Source organism: Topomyia yanbarensis, chromosome 2 (genome assembly GCF_030247195.1).
Source record: "Topomyia yanbarensis strain Yona2022 chromosome 2, ASM3024719v1, whole genome shotgun sequence".
NCBI lineage: Eukaryota > Metazoa > Arthropoda > Insecta > Diptera > Culicidae > Topomyia > Topomyia yanbarensis.
Window position 1 is genome coordinate 451,354,384 of NC_080671.1, and position 16,113 is coordinate 451,370,496.

General features: G+C 41.6%; 1 protein-coding gene across 1 annotated transcript; it reads right to left on the reverse strand.

Annotated features, from left to right (window-relative positions):
- Positions 1-3,207: 3,207 nt before the first annotated feature.
- LOC131682165 (glycine, alanine and asparagine-rich protein-like) lies at positions 3,208-4,081 on the reverse strand. Its single transcript, XM_058963429.1, has 3 exons — positions 3,949-4,081; positions 3,641-3,841; positions 3,208-3,568 (listed from the first exon to the last, which is right to left on the reverse strand). The coding sequence occupies exons 1-3, from the start codon at positions 4,016-4,018 to the stop codon at positions 3,447-3,449; spliced, it is 393 nt and encodes a 130-aa protein (XP_058819412.1). The 5' UTR covers positions 4,019-4,081; the 3' UTR covers positions 3,208-3,446.
- Positions 4,082-16,113: the final 12,032 nt, after the last annotated feature.

A 16,113-nucleotide genomic window follows, 5' to 3' on the forward strand; every position in this document is an offset into this window, starting at 1 on the left:
TCAATTGTGATATGAATCTTTTAATGGTCCCTGTGTAAGTGAGTGGTATCAGTTTTTGAAGCCGAGCATTGATTTTTTCTTCGTTCATATATATGAGAATGTTAACCGTTATGTGTCCAACGAAAAAACACCTTTAACAGGCCAACGAGGGTACCCGGGTACCCACAAATTGAAATTCTCATAACTATGGCTTCCTTTAACCGATTTGGGCACTTTTAGATGTTTTAGATTCAGGAACTTGTCCACTATTTGATTCGTTAAAATTGAACTGGATGAATGGATCTGGTTCTTGGTAATCTGGGTTTTCCGGAGTAATGTTGCAATACTAGGCTATGATTTGTAAATTTTAATAATGTCCTAGCAATGAGTATCAAAACTCTTCAAATTGTCTCGGAAGTCTGTAATTTATTGTTACGGGACCCTATGGCAACTTGAAAAATGGAATAGGGATGGAATGGCCACTCACGGCCTCACGGGAACCTGCTCCGGCATGTTCTGTGGTCAAATCACCAAATGTTTCCAAAACCACGAGATACAGCCTACTGATATAACTCCAAGAATTTTGATACCCATATTGCCGGTATTCCATTGAAATTCACAAATTGTATCCCAGCACTGGAACATCCGGAAATCCGGATTCCCAGGAACCGAATGAAGTACCCCGATTCTTTTTTACCAAGTCTAAAAGTGGATGAGTTTCTGAATCCAAAGCACATAAAACTATCAAAATCGGTTGGAATTTACCTGATTTATTGGCATTTAATTTTTTCCGCATTTGATGTATTTAAAAGCGTTATACTTCAGCGTTAGACTTCTAAACTAGTAATGTTCGGCCATCTATCAATGAAGATCTATGTCTATTGACACGTAATAGATTATATAATAGATGTAATATTTACACAGTTACACAAGACCGAACGATCCATGAAATACGAATAATTCTTTGCTGGCCTGGACAATGAAGTTCGAATGTTGAATTTACGGTAAATCTGCCCTACTCCATTATTCCTCCTTCTTGACCTAAAAACTCTCCATTCTCAAACAACGCAACGTAACTAAGGAGGTCAAATTACTATTTTTAATTCTGCCAGTATACTGCTAACTGCACATTCAATTATACGGATGCTATTATGAGAAACGCAATACATATTGATAGCTTTCAATTGTGTTTATAATATCTTATCTTACCTTTTCATTTGTTGCCAAACGTCCCATTTCGGAAAGCTTGAGGTAAAATACGATAACCTGATTTCATCGCTGTCATGTGACACATGATCATATTCATCGTATGTAACTCTGTTTACATCTGTTCAACTATAGGGGCCCCTTCGTTCAATAGTGCCCAGGGGTCTCTAGTGGTCTTAAGACAGCATTGGTGTGGGGAGCAGTATTCACGGAAAATAATACGTTTGTGTTTCAGTGACTTTTTGACATTAAAAATGTCTTGCTCCACTATCTGGGGCTAGGTGTCCTTCTAAATTCAAAAATATCTCCTATGTAACAAAACTATGTAATGTTTGCACGCTTATAACTCAGCTATCACTAGATGGATGTTAATCATTTATACACCAGCTGATTCAAACACAGTCACTCGAATGTTGGTAATAATTGAATATCAGTCTATTGAAAATCGGTAAGATACCTACCAACGGACCCATCTACCCTTAATGCCTCTTATGAGCAAATCCCCTTCCCAAGCAGATGTAACTCGTTATATATTTTTGATCCCAGAGGATCAGTCTTGAGATATCATTATCACTGTACGCCTCCCATTAGCTAGCTCAGACATTGCCAGACTTTGGAGGTGAATAGAGCTATCGAGAAGCATATTGAAGTCTGCCCTCAAAGTCCATCGCTAGATGGTATCAGCAAATCCAACCATTGATGGAATTTACATATATTCCTTCTGTCTATTTTCCATTGGCACGTTCCTAAAAACTTGAAAATAAATGGAAAAAAAACATTACTCACTTCAAAACAGAGAATATATGAACTTTGAAAAGTTTCTAAAAACAGGGAAATTTCCATCAACGAGACGGCTATTTCAGGCAGAGCTGTCAATAGGAAGCATCTAAGTGGCTCAATCAAACACGAAAAGTTCTAAATAGAGGTGCCTCGGACCTGTTTGAATCATCCGATTATGCCAAACGAGTAAGATCATGGCTATAGCGTATGGACGCTACAATGAGCGGTAGACGCTATGGGTTTTCGGCAGCAAACGTTTTCGATTTTTTTGCGTATCAGCACGGTGTTACAGAATGATTTACAAATTGTGTGGGATGTGTCATTTTGGATTGAGTTTTATACTGCAGAGTATGTGTGTGCTTCTTGAGAGTTTGCGTTTGAAAAAAATAATTTATTTTTATACTATACTTGACGATGTTTTCGGCAGTTTGTCGGTACCTAGGGTAATGAGCACACGTTTAATATTTCGAATATATATGGTACGTTTTTATCACTACGCTTCTGACAACATGCATCTGTAGTTATTTCTAAAGAACGGGCGGACTCAACAGGATTTGCGCCTACAGAAAGGCGGGGCTAAGTGGCAGATTTTGCTTTATAGCAAATTTTTAACACATGGGGCAGGAGAGTAATCTAGAACGTGAGTAGATTGTTGTGATAGATTAAAATTCATTCGCGAGTTATACTGCACTATCTTGAAAAAAATTAAATTTTTTTAACACGAGCTCATACGAAAATTATGTTGAAAATCATGAAAATGTCAGTAAAAAACAACTACGGAAGAACAAGATATCATAAGGGCGATTATCAGTGTCAATAGGAACTGCAACTGAGTCAATTTCAAGAATTCAAAGTCTTGTCTTATCTGAAAATCAAAAAATGTAATACTTAACAGCGAATCTTTCTTTTCTTAACATGTAATATGTAAAGAAAAGCAAAATTCGCTGTCAAGTATTTCATTTTGATTCTCAGATAAGACAAGACAATAATTAATTATCACTTATTATCAGGTTATACTACCGGTTGGTTGTTCTTTAAGTAATTTGCACGTGTTTGGGAAGTTTGTTAAGTGATTCTCAGCTTTTAGAATTGCAAGCGTCGAGACGTATCAAAACGAATATGTGATATTTCGTGACAATTTTTCACTCTGTCACCTGCATGGAAAAAACATTGGGCGAACTGAAAGTGGAGAATAGACAATAATGGGTTTGGTGATATGTTTGCGTATTTTAATCCATCTAGTTTGAAGGTCTTTGGGGGACATCGATTTATCACATTCATTCTTCGTTACAAATGTTTTCGGCGTCATGACAATGTTCTATAACTTATGTGTGTGCAACTGATTCGAACTAACCTGTGTTAATAATTTAAATTACATACTATATCTATTTAAAAGTAACCGTAGTCCTCGCAATCAAACTGGGCAGTATCCGGGGGCACGAACATATCTAGTCATTGAGTATTACTCATTGCTTTAGTACTTAGCCGCTGAACGACTGGGCACCAGCATTGGCCGCAGAACCGCTAAATCCACCGAATCCTGGGAAGCCACCACCACTCGAGAAACTTTGGGAGGCAGCATTGGCTGAGCTGCCACTGAATCCTACGAACATTGCATTGAACACCAATACCGATTAGATAAAATCGGACACTTTAAGACATTAAACAATCTTACCCGGAAAACCATGTCCACCAAATCCGCCACCCGAGGAGAAAGACTGTGAAGCGGCGTTTGCGGCACTGCCGGAGAATCCACCTCCAAATCCACCGAAACCACTGTTGAAGCTTTGGGCTCCAGCGTTGGCTGCACTAGCACCGAATTGAGCCGAGCGGGCAACACGTGTTAGTGGCACTTCCACGGGGATCAAATAAGCAACTGTAATTTGAAAATCAAATTATCACATCAATACGAGCCACTTCCGTCACTTTCTATCACTTTATTTGATTTTTCTTCAATGATGTCCATATTATAAACACACTCACTTTGGTAGGGAGCACAGCTGGCAACAGCCAACACGGCCACCAGAACAGCAGCAACTAGGGTAGCTTTCATCGTGATTTCTGTTTGGGTCGATTTCGACTAAAAACTGCTCCTGACACTATCAGTTACACGTTGACAATGATATCGGACCATCTCGCGACAGACTGCTTTATATATCCGGAGGTGTGAATGCCCGACTCGATGCCGGGTGATGCGTATGCTTAGCACAATATACCAGTTTTTCTGCATCTGCTGGAGATGCGTGTGTGATATGTTTATTTTGGACATTGGATTTAAAAAAAACCCAGTCCCCGCTTCTTGGTCTGGTGCATGCGTTCGATAAATATGTTGCGTCTCGTGAGGGGACTTTTTGTGGTCGCCGGGCGAAATGCAGTTAGGGAATTTCAAATTACAGACGAATGAAACTGGATCACTGGGGAACACCGAAAGTCATTGGTGAAAGTTCGTAATCTCTGTGTAAACTTAGACAGATATGACTCATCCCACTAATTAGTTGAATACCAATTATAAGTACTCTCCTGAAGCTAGTGCAAGACAATCCAAATATAATTAAAATAAGACACGAAACACACATCTAAACAGTTTTAAAGTGGTTCTTATGTACAAAATTTAAATGAGCTTTTCCATGTTTCACATAAACATAAGCTTGATTGCAGGAAGATTATGGTATATTCTGTCCTCTTCGGTGTTCCCTTTTTTGTTTGTGATGCTGGTTGTTGGTTTGGAAGCAAAAGATGAGATCGTTGTTAAATAAATATTTGATTCTCTCAAATCCGTGGACATTTGTTTTGCAGCCATTTGTGTCATAGAATGGCTGCCTGCTGTTGTTTGGTAGTATTTAGTAGGCAGACTAAATACCTCTGCGCATGGTTTTCCGTTATGTAGCGTCTCATTGCAGAATTAGCACGTAGAAATTATGGGGGAGTGACCAGTGTTGTTTGATTAAACGTCCCTTTTTTAGTTGATTTGTATAAAATGGTTACATTTGAAGGCATCGGATTGAGTGGACGCATTCTCACCATACGAAAAGTTCTTTCGAGTATCCGCTGTGATGGTGCCCACTTCTCCGTGTTTTGACAAGTATTGTTGGTCACGATATCAGGGGTGTTCATGTAAGCGTACCTCTATAGAGTCGTTGTCTATATATACAAGGATGATGGTTTCACCGAACTTTGATAATTGTTTCACTTCGTGAATAGCTGATTTTACCGGAAATTTCTAATAATCAATAGAGTCACAATTCAATCGTTCCCGATCTATCAACCGGAGCACATCGTTTCGCTCTTTCTGTGCGTTTATTCGTGCATAGTTGTTTTTCACTGAAGTGATAGTCAGCCCTTATGTGGTTTGATTTCCGGCATCTCGGCCGATGGTGCAGAATTGTTCCAATTGTTCTCGTTGATGTAAAAGATCGACCCGAAAATGAAGAGTGTTTTGTTGAGGCAGTGTTAGAATTAAGCAATAGCCAGCTGTACTGGCAGGATCAGTGCGTCGTTAAAATACCGCTATTAAGCTAAGTGATTGTTTATCTTTCTATAACACCGTTACTGCTTTTCCCCGCCTGTGCGGGTGCCCTAACGGTTTCGACGATTCCCTCTTCGGACGGTCAAATGCAGGTCGAAGCGGATTCGACTTCTAAGGCTCCCTCCCTCGGCTCAAGATATATCCAGAACTCTCAACTGGTTTATTTGTGGTGCCCAAGATTAAGCAGACACACGATATCGCTCGCTACGAGCAAAGGTAGAAAAGAATAGAAATTGAAGGCGCCGTCAATAATAAGAGTTTGAAATACGCTGCAGTACGGGATTGGTTGTTTTAGAGACCGCTTACTTCAGCCGGTGAAAACACGGAATTACAAGCGTTCGAACTCATGCTTCAAAAACATACCCCCAATCAAACTCTATCGGGTGACTTTTGTTGGAACCACTGTACCGAACTGCATCTTCTTGCACAATTCCGTCGGCCTGTCCGTCTGTTGTGTTTGAATATCTATATTCTCTTGTCTCCTAACGAGGGCGAGACTGATGACTCACAAGAAGGAACATCTATTAGAGTGCCAAGAAGTTATAGAAAGAGGAGGAACATTTCCTCTCCTAAACTTCCTTGTAAAGGCCAAAAGGTGTCTCTTGACGTGGCTCCGAAAGTGGCAGCTCTTAAAAGTGCTGTAACCAATCCGATGTAAGTAGCTCCTGGACTTGGAGGATTAAGATCATAGAAGGAGTTTCCAGCACTTCCCGGAACACCAAAAACCTCAAGTATTCTTTGAATAAGTTCCAGCATGATTTCCGCAATGGAATTATTAAACTCTCTGACATTGTGCACTGGATAATAAAAACTGCCTACAGCAAGACAACTGCTAAATAGTCGCTCCTTTCAGGGATTGTATCCTTCGATGGCTCATCGAACGAGGTCACGCATTTGGAATTGCTGAAGTATCATCACGAAAATGGACTCTCAGTTTTTTAATAAATAACTATATCAAACAAGGTTAACACCCGATATAAATTATTATTTGTCTGGATCGAGAAACACCCTACCCTATTCCTTTTACAGAACCAACATTCCCTCGACAACAGGCATTAAGTTGTCGCTTGTCAAGTAAAAACCAAAGATTTTTGCATAGCTTCCATATATATTCCGCCTAACACCGCGTTTGGGCGCCGAAGACTACACGACATTATAGAATCCCTACCTGCGCCGTGACTAATTTTAAGAGACTTTACATGGTGCGGTATGCGGTATGTTTTTATGATGATAACTGGTCTTCCTGAAGTCACAATCTTTACGATAATTTCAATTGAATAATTTAAACACCGGCGAAATGACACGGATTCCTGTTTCCCCAGCGCGTTCGAATGCCTTAGACTTGTTCCTTCTGAACATCGCAGCGATTAGATTGCACGTGAAAGATAATCCATGATCTCCATGGTTGCGAGCATCTACCGATCGTAGTAACAATCGCCAACAACTCAAAGCCATCGGTATGAATAAATTTTTCGCATGTCCTCACACGAAATATTGCTTGAAAGAGCCACGATATCAGAGAAAAATCGAATCCACTCAAAAGCTTCATCCGGTGGAAGAGTGCTGCTCTTTGCCTAGCTTGATTCTCGACAGTGCGAATCAGACTACACCAATACCCGACGCGAACATCAAAAAACGTTCTCCCAATTCCGTGGTGAAACAAAAAGTGTGCTCAGACTTATTCGCGGAGAAGGCCGCCGCGTATAAGATCTTCCGGGATATCGCGATACCCGCTACCTATAAACAGTACGCGACGTTAGAAATGGAAATGAAGAATTTGAGGAAAGCCAAGAAACGTAGTTACTGGCGCCGGTTCGTTAACGGATTAACGAGAAAAACATCAGTGAGTACGGCCCGCTGTATGCGAAACCGAAACAGTACAAAAGATATTCAACTTGAAACTCTTTTAACATATAACAATAAAGCCCAAGGGACAGACAGATTCAAATTCAACTTGTTGGAGAATCTGTCAGGCTTCCAAAAACGCTTGTTGCATTTATTTAATAAGTTTCATGAGGGTAATGTTGTGGAGACAAGTGAGTGCCATCGGCATCCAAAAACCAAGAAAACAAACCGCCGATCACAACTCGTATCAACCGCTTGAAATGCTGCCCTGTATCCGGAAGTTGTTCGAGAAAACGACTTACTCTCAGATACACAATTCACTTCCACAAGACAAAGGAACGATCGATTGCCTTGCGTTGCTGAACTCAACTGAAATTCAAATAGCTTATGCTAGCAAAGAACAGATGTCATTAGTGTTCTCAGATATTAAGATGGCTTTTAATTCAGTTTCTATCGACATTCTCTCCGTACGTATGAATCAATATTCCGCATGTCCTCACACGAAATATTGATTCGAATCCACTTAAAAGCTTCATCCATTCAAAAGCTTCATCCGGAGGAAGAGTGCTGCTCTTTGGCTGGCTTGATTCTCGACAGCGCGAATCAGACTACACCAATACCCGACGCGAACATCAAAAAACTTTCCCCCAATTCCGTGGTGAAACAAAGAGTGCTCAGACTTATTCGCGGAGAGGGCCGCCGCGTATAAGATCTTGCGGGATATCGTGTTACCCGCTACCTATCAACAGTACGCGACGTTAGAAACGCAAATGAAGAATTTGAGGAAAGCCAAGAAACGTAGTTACTGGCGCCGGTTCGTTGACGGATTAACGAGAAAAACATCAGTGAGCGCGGCCCGATGTATGTGAAACCGAAACAGTACTAATGAGAGCGTAGAAATTTTAAATCAAAAGATATTCGACTTGAAGCTCTTTTAACATATAACAATAAAGCCCAAGGGCCAGACAGATTCAAATTCAACTTGTTGGAGAATCTGTAAGGCTTCCAAAAACACTTGTTGCATTTATTGAATAAGTTTCATGAGGGTAATGTTGTGGAGACAAGTGAGTGCCATCGGCATCCAAAAACCAAGAAAACAAGCCGCCGATCACAACTCGTATCAACCGCTCGAAATGCTGCCCTGTATTCGGAAGTTGTTCCCTGCATTCGGAAGTTGTTCGAGTAAATGACTTACTCTCAGATACAAAATTTGGCTTTCACAAAGGCAAAGGGACGATCGATTGCCTTGCGTTGCTGAACTCAACTGAAATTCAAATAGCCTATGCTAGCAAAGAACAGATGTCATTAGTGTTCTCAGATATTGAGATGGCTTTTAATTCATTTTTTACATCAGAAGAGTCTTCCCACCGATTTTAAACAAGTTTTTGCTAAATTTGTTGTCGGAAAAGCACATGCATTTTTCCATGATGATTTATCGACATCACGATTTAGCTACATGGGTCTTCCCTAGGGCTTATGTCAACGCCATTGATGAATCTCTTGACAATTCCTGCACGCAGAGTCTGGTTTCTCCTCGCACTCAGTTCTGAAGCTAAAAATGGCTCCACTGCTATAGCAGGGCACGCAATATAAAGTTGCTATCTTGTCTATTAGCCTACGTAAAATTTCGTTCCTTGTACCTAGTGGGTGAAAAGTGAACAGACAATGAGTGACAATTCAAAGTTATTTTATTCCCCGATGCATTATTCCATTATCTACGTCAGGCGGTACTGATTATGTTCAAAACCATTATCCAAGCAGAATCATTTGCTTCGCTGAATATTTTGAAACCGGTCGTCGAATGTAATGACATTTTATACCGCATGTCAGCATACATACACGATGATACATTTGAAGTAAAGCTACTTGATCTTGCACCGCGTACTAATGCTAACGTTATCAAACAATACATATCAAAATACGGAGAAGTGGATACCGTTAAACAAGATATTTGGAGGAACTTCTTCCCAGGTCTTCGCAACGGCGTGCGTGTGATGAGAATGCGTCCTACAAAACCTATCCCCTCCTACCTGACCATCCAATGCAAATCAATCCAAGGTGTCACATATACTCAGCGAATATTAATCACGTATCCCAGACAGATACCTACGTGCCAATTCTGTGATCAGCCGCTACACCCCGGAAAACTTCCGGATACACAGTCGTCGTATGCTAAACCACAACAGGTTGGTAAACCAATGACTGCGGATCGGGCAGTAACAAACACTAAATCAATACCGATCATGCCTAGTATCAGTACCAGTAGAATTGCTTTAACCAAAAGCGAAGAAACAAAGATTACATCAAATCCCTCCAAAACATCGACCAACACCACCAATAAAAACAAACAAATGCCGATGAAGATGGAGACGGAGTTACAACAGCGACCTGAAAGAACAAGAAACAAACTAGAACTTCCGATAATGAACAGTATGAAAGCAGTACTGATGACGACATGAGCGTGAACGACAACGCGAGAAAAGGCATACGGACTGACCCCCAAGTTACAAAGGATAACGCAGCTAATGCATCACTGTCAAGAAAAAAGTATGTCAACACGCAGCAGCAAGCTGCGTCAACAAAACCCGACGGACATGCAGTAACTTTGTAACTGTCGACATATAAGGACCATTACAGAATATCTTGGACAATTTATCTGCTTGGGCTATTAAGCAGGGTAACGAATTCTCCACGGAGAAATAAGTTTTTTACGCAGCGTGAACCACCACAACTACAGCTTCAATTAATAGGTGGAACTATTGTTCAGGTCTTCACAGTAAAATATCTAGGGGTCAGGTTCGACACGAAAGGTACCTGGGAATGCCACATTAGGTATCTGAAACAGAAGTGCCAACAAAGGATCAACTTTCTCCGTACAATAACCGCTGTGGTGCACACCCAGGAGACTTAATTAGGCTGTATCAATCAACAATACTATCGCCAATGGAATACGGATGCTTCTGCTTTCGCTCCGCTGCTAACATACATTTCATCAAACTCGAAAGAATTCAGTATAGTTGTTTGCGTATCGCAGTCGACCCATCATACGATGAGTCTCGAAGTCTTGTCCGCGTTCTCCTGCTGAAAAATCGATTTGGGGAACTCTCATATCGATTGCTCATCCGAAGCGATATCTTGAACCCGTTGGTAATTTAAAATCTTGAGAGGTTTGTCGAGCTCAATTCTTAGCCCCGTTTCATATGTCCCTATGTTTTAACTACATGACATAGAACATTACCCCTTCCTCTAAAAAATCCAATCTAGCTTCTAAATCTCTTGTTTTCTTCGACACATCCATGAAAGACGAGATTCGTCAAATTACGCCCGAAAGTGTATTCAGTGTACACTTCCCTTGATGCTATTCACTCGATGAAACATGGGAAGCACTTCTCGTATTTTTTTGGGGAAAATTCGGGAGATACAGAGTGCTTTATCTGAAAAATCTTTGCAGATTACCTTGGTTTGGGTCCCCGAAATGGAGCAATGAGAAGACGGACTCTTTAGCTTGAAGGTTACATTTATGAAGACCAATCTGTTTCAACGATTTTTTCATCAGAAAACCCTCAAAAGTTGGCAAACTTCGTGGAGTAATGTGGAACTAGGAAGGTGGCTGAATTCGATAGTCTCGAAGGTATCGACGAAACATTGGTTCAAAGGGATGGATGTGGATCGTGACTACATTCGTGTGATGCTTCGACTCATGACAAACCATTACACACTGAATGATCATTTCCGGCGTATTCGGCTCGCGAATAGTGGTATATGCGCTTGTGGCTATGGCTATCACAATATTGAACACATTGTTTGGGCGGACACCGAGGTCTCAGCTAATGGATGCCCTTCGGGCCCGAGGAATACTAGCCACAAAATGCACGCATCTGAAATTCCAGGTTCGAGACATTATAGCAGGCCGCAATATCCCCTATATATTTACCTCTTCCTAAAATCAATTAGTGTAAGAATATAGCCCCTCTCTTTCTCCTTTTCTCGTTCTCAGAAGACTCCTGTACTACTTGTGTAGCGCCGACTCGCATCCGAGTGCTACTTCGAGAAATGTCTTCATTCTCACCACTGTGCTTGCATAAACCAAAATTGGAGCCGAAACAATCTAAAGTCTGACTCAATTACGAGGTTTACCCATGGGTCCGTCTAGGGCCACCAGACTTACCAGTCTCCGTCGTGTACCAATTTAAATTGGTTAATTCACCCGGATAATTTCTACCATCTCTTTGTCGTCAGCTGTGCTAAATGGTTACCAATCTCGACTGAACTCCAAAGCATGATATCTTGTTAGCAAGAACTTTTCCGATGGTAGCAAGACTGGTTGTCTTGCTCAGATCAAATTGTATACACATCTTTGCATTTGCCAAATCTCAACGCCAAAAAACAACAGGTGGACTTTGAAAATTTTTTACCATCGATTTTTTTAAAAGAACCGAGCTGCGTAGCAGAACAAAATCAAAAATTATCGGGAGTTTTGGGTTTCTACTAAACCAGAACTGCAGAAAAATCTGCATACAAACTTTGATTTTAAACTTTGAACCTCAACCTTGTTTATAGAAACCTCAAACTTCGGTCTTCGTTTTTTTTCGGCTTCCTAATTTTTTTTTTCATGGCCCTATGGCTATGTCCATGAGCAGAATTCTATATTGCAAAAAATACTTATGGCAAACGAACACGTTCGAGTTAAACGCTAGTGAAAGATGGGGCAAAAGGGAAAATAGATAAGAAAGTTTATAAAGGTAGGATAAATTCGGAGATACTTGAACCCGCGATATTCTGTATGGCAATCGAACTCGCTTTACCGCATATTGACTGCAGAAAAAAAACTTAGACATCACTTTCTCGAGTGATGATACGGTAGGTCAACAAATTGGATGATACGGTTAAGTCAATAAATTTGAATCGACAAACAACCACTTCAAACAACAAAAATCATCTACCGCATCAAACTGTAGACTGTTGTCGCAACGATCGTGACGTTCCGCGAAATCCGCGTTCAAGTCTGCAACTGCGTTCGGAGTTATACGGTTGTACACATACATTCGATACCTACTATACCGGCGCGTCTTTTTACCAGATCAAAACAGAAAAATCCCCAAAATTGGTCCACCTTCATCTTTCCGACGGGGATTTATTTCGTCCAAAACGATAAATTAACTTCTTCCTATTATGTCGCTTCGTTTTTCCAATTAGCTTGAAGGTCTACGCTCCGGATCGGTTGGTCGGAAGTCACCTCATTGCCACGGTTTATTTTTGTACTTCGTCGGTAGGAAATAGCCTTGTAGAATGTGGGGTTTTCCCGGGTCACGTTTCAGCCCCGCATGCGGGCAGGTACACCAACCGAAAAAGTATGATATCACATAAAGATGCTATGATTTTATTAGCGTCGCGCCGAAGACAGGTTTTTCGAAGAACCGGTTTGCATCAGCACGTACCGGCAGTCCCTGATGCGTGAAAGATGAACAAACTGCGAATAGTAGAAATAAACAGACGGAAACGGTAAAGATGAGTTTATGTGTATGGGTACCCGTGTCTCCACCCTAGCCCCAAGCACCGGGTTGATAGACAGGAGTGCAGGAGATCGTCTTCCATATTTGACTGTGTTCTTTTGTTTATCGCCTTGGTGTCAGGGTCGTCTAGGAACATGAATTCTATGCTAAGACGTTACTGCGGTCAGCGTCCCAATCGGCAATTTGAATGTCCACTTGTTTGTTTGTTGTGTTTTCGTTCAGAGGTTAGACGAAATCACTCGGTGCCAGGTTATCGCGTGTTTACGATTATGCAAAACATCTCAAACCTGCTAGACGCAGAATTTACGGTTATTTTGTAGCCTTTTACAAAGAGATGATTGAATGACCCAAAAAAGAATATTCAATTCGGTTTGAAAAATGTGCCTCAATTTCGGGAGTTTTGTTTTCCTACATGGAGACAACAAATAAATTAGATTTTTAGTGAGTTATTACTTAAATCACTAAGCCGACTTAATCACTAATGTCACTGAGTAATTGTTCGCAATTTAAATGGTTTCTGAACAGTCACATAGACACATATTTGAAACCAGTCAGAATTTCGAAGCAAACCCCGGCTTATTTAGCTGGGTTGAATCAGAGAATAAGTCCTAAAGTGTTAACTTTTGATAAATTCCAATCAAATATAAAACACATAACGATTTTTTACGTTATAGCATGAGCTAACACAACACGAACTGGTTTGGAAATCTCAAATAACACTTTTTTGTAATACATTGATGAAGATCGCAAATCGTGATCGACATACGCGGATCTGTTGATAAGTGAAACGATGGCGAAACTAAAAGGTTCCAAAATCAATTATTTGGAATTACTTGCATACTATCGTAAAAGTTTTCATATAAAGTCATACTTACGTTGTTAACTACATATCGTACGTGTTTTATTTTGATGTAACTAACGAACAACGAATCATGCTTCTATTTTAGTTGAACCGAACAAAAACAGTTTACTTCCATCGGCAAAGAGGTGGAGCTTCGCACGAAAACAGTTCAAGATTTGCAGCTCGGTAAATGAAATTAGCGAGGACCAATCACGAACAAGCTTCAGTCAGATTAAAAATCGGTTTTTTTTCGTGTGTGTGTGTTTATAGCAAGGTATAAAAAGTTTCAAAAGCTTGACCTGTAGTGTACTAACACTGTTAACTCTTTTTTCGCCCTTCTTCCCCACGGAACTACACCAAGGTATTTCTTCGTGCGGGGGCTCGTTGTGCTTTCGTCGAACGTCGCTCTTCTGCTCTATCTTGTAGCCTCACTTGGTTCATGAAATGGCTCGACCTTTGAGCTTTGATTTAACTCTCGACTCTTTTCTTGCGTCTTGTCTTAATCTACTACGTCACCACCTTGGCTCTTGTCTCCGTGAGCCGTTTAGATGCTGATTCCATGAGCCATTCAGCTCCTGTTTCCGTGGGTCATTCAGCTTCCGGCCTTATCTACTCAGATAGTCTCCGACGGTGAACTCACCTACTCCGACAGATAGTGCCCCGATGGGGGAATTTCTATCGACACCAATACCTGCCGCCCTGAGCCATTTAGCTAACAGCTCTATCGAGATCTACTCGGATATTATCCGACTGTGAACTAATTTCTCTCGATACCGGTGTTTCTTTCGTGAGCCAATTAGTCTATTTTTGTGCTTGAGCTTGTGCGATCACAACTAGCTGCTACTCCGTTATCGATCTAAACTAGCTGAAGTTGCACAGAGAATCAGTAGATAATTCCGCTTGGAAGTAGTGACTCATTGTGCAACCCCTGGTAATCCTAAAGTGCTTATTGATGAATACCGGGGCCGGCCAGGTTTGAACGTAGTTCGTGGAAGGAAAGGGAAGGAATGTTAGTCCGATACTTGCTTTTACTAGAGGCCGTGTATACTACTGCGCACTTCACAAATATCACGGGAGGAGGATATTTGTTAGTAAGTATAGAAGAAGATTCTAATTCTTAATTGCCGACGCCAGAGAGGTGACCACTATCTGGACTAGATATCGATCCATCAACTCATGGACTGGGGACCAACGGCTTTACTTCCCTTCCGAAGGAAGACGTAACGACAGATTTTTTTCGTCTTAGAAAATTCTCAATGACCTCGGTTGGGATTGAACCCAGACTGAACTGAAATGAGTGGAGGTCTCGCTTACCACTCAACCACCGGCACCGTCATGAGCCAATTAGTTCCCGTTTTTGTCTCGATATAGTCAGATAGTTCACGACGGCGAATCTACCCTACTGTGAATTTACCGGCGGTAGATTTCTCCCGATACCAATTTTCGTTTCCGTGAGTCATTTAGTTTCAACAATTCTGGGTGGAGCGTAGCTTCCGGTTCACTGGTACCCCAACGACCCACTGCTAGTTATTCGACGCGGCCTACTCGCTCTAGCCCCTGGCGTTGGGTCTAGCCTACTCACGAGCTACCCGGTAGGGTGTCGAGGTCGGTCCGGCGATTCCGATGAAGTCTAACGTCCGGGTCACTGACACTGACCCGAACCCGATGCTACGTCGCGTATTACTCAACTCCCGAATTTTTCCCGAAACCCGATTTGTGTTTCACGTCGGCTTTCTAGCCGATATGGGGCTACTTTGTTGATCCCTTCGCTACTTCCTCTGCAACCCGGAGAGTATACTCGTAACCACTCTGTTGACAGCGTCCTAGATATGCTCTTCGTGGCATATCTCTTCGAAGATATTATCAACTGTCAGGCCTGACATACCCCTTCGAACTTCTTCGAACCTAGGATATTCGAAAACAATATGGTCCGGTGTCTCCTGCACGTTCGCACATTCCGGGCAAAGGGTTGACAAAGCGTGACCAAACCGATGAAGGTACGGGGATGAGACACCCACCAGGAGATGTCTCGTGCTGCATCCTGCTCCTGCGTTATTCACCATGATCCGGCCAATGCGTTAGTTGTCCTCGCAATCTTATCACATACATGGTCGACATGGCTGTTATAATTTAACCGGTCGTGTGATGGTCGCAAATGCTTCAGCGCACGCATCGATGGGATTGATTATCATCCGACGCTGATCACGACACGCTGGATTTTTTTACTGTTGCTAACCAGCACAACCTCCGTATTCCATCTATCTGGGAAGTAGCCATCGTCCAAGCATTTCTGTAGGACTATCTTGAACAGCGGTCTTCACTGCTACGTTGGGAATACCGTCCGGTCTGGGATCTTTCCTCGCTTTCAGCCTTTTTGCTTCTACAAGAAGCTCGTCGTTGGAGCCTCGGGAAAAGACCCTCCA

Coding starts and splice junctions, on each gene's coding strand:
- LOC131682165 (XM_058963429.1), bottom strand. CDS start 4,018: ATGAAAGCTACCCTAGTTGCTGCTGTTCTGGTGGCCGTGTTGGCTGTT. Junction 3,842..3,948: donor CAGCTGTGCTCCCTACCAAA/GTGAGTGTGTTT, acceptor TTCAAATTACAG/TTGCTTATTTGATCCCCGTG. Junction 3,569..3,640: donor TGGTGGACATGGTTTTCCGG/GTAAGATTGTTT, acceptor CAATGTTCGTAG/GATTCAGTGGCAGCTCAGCC.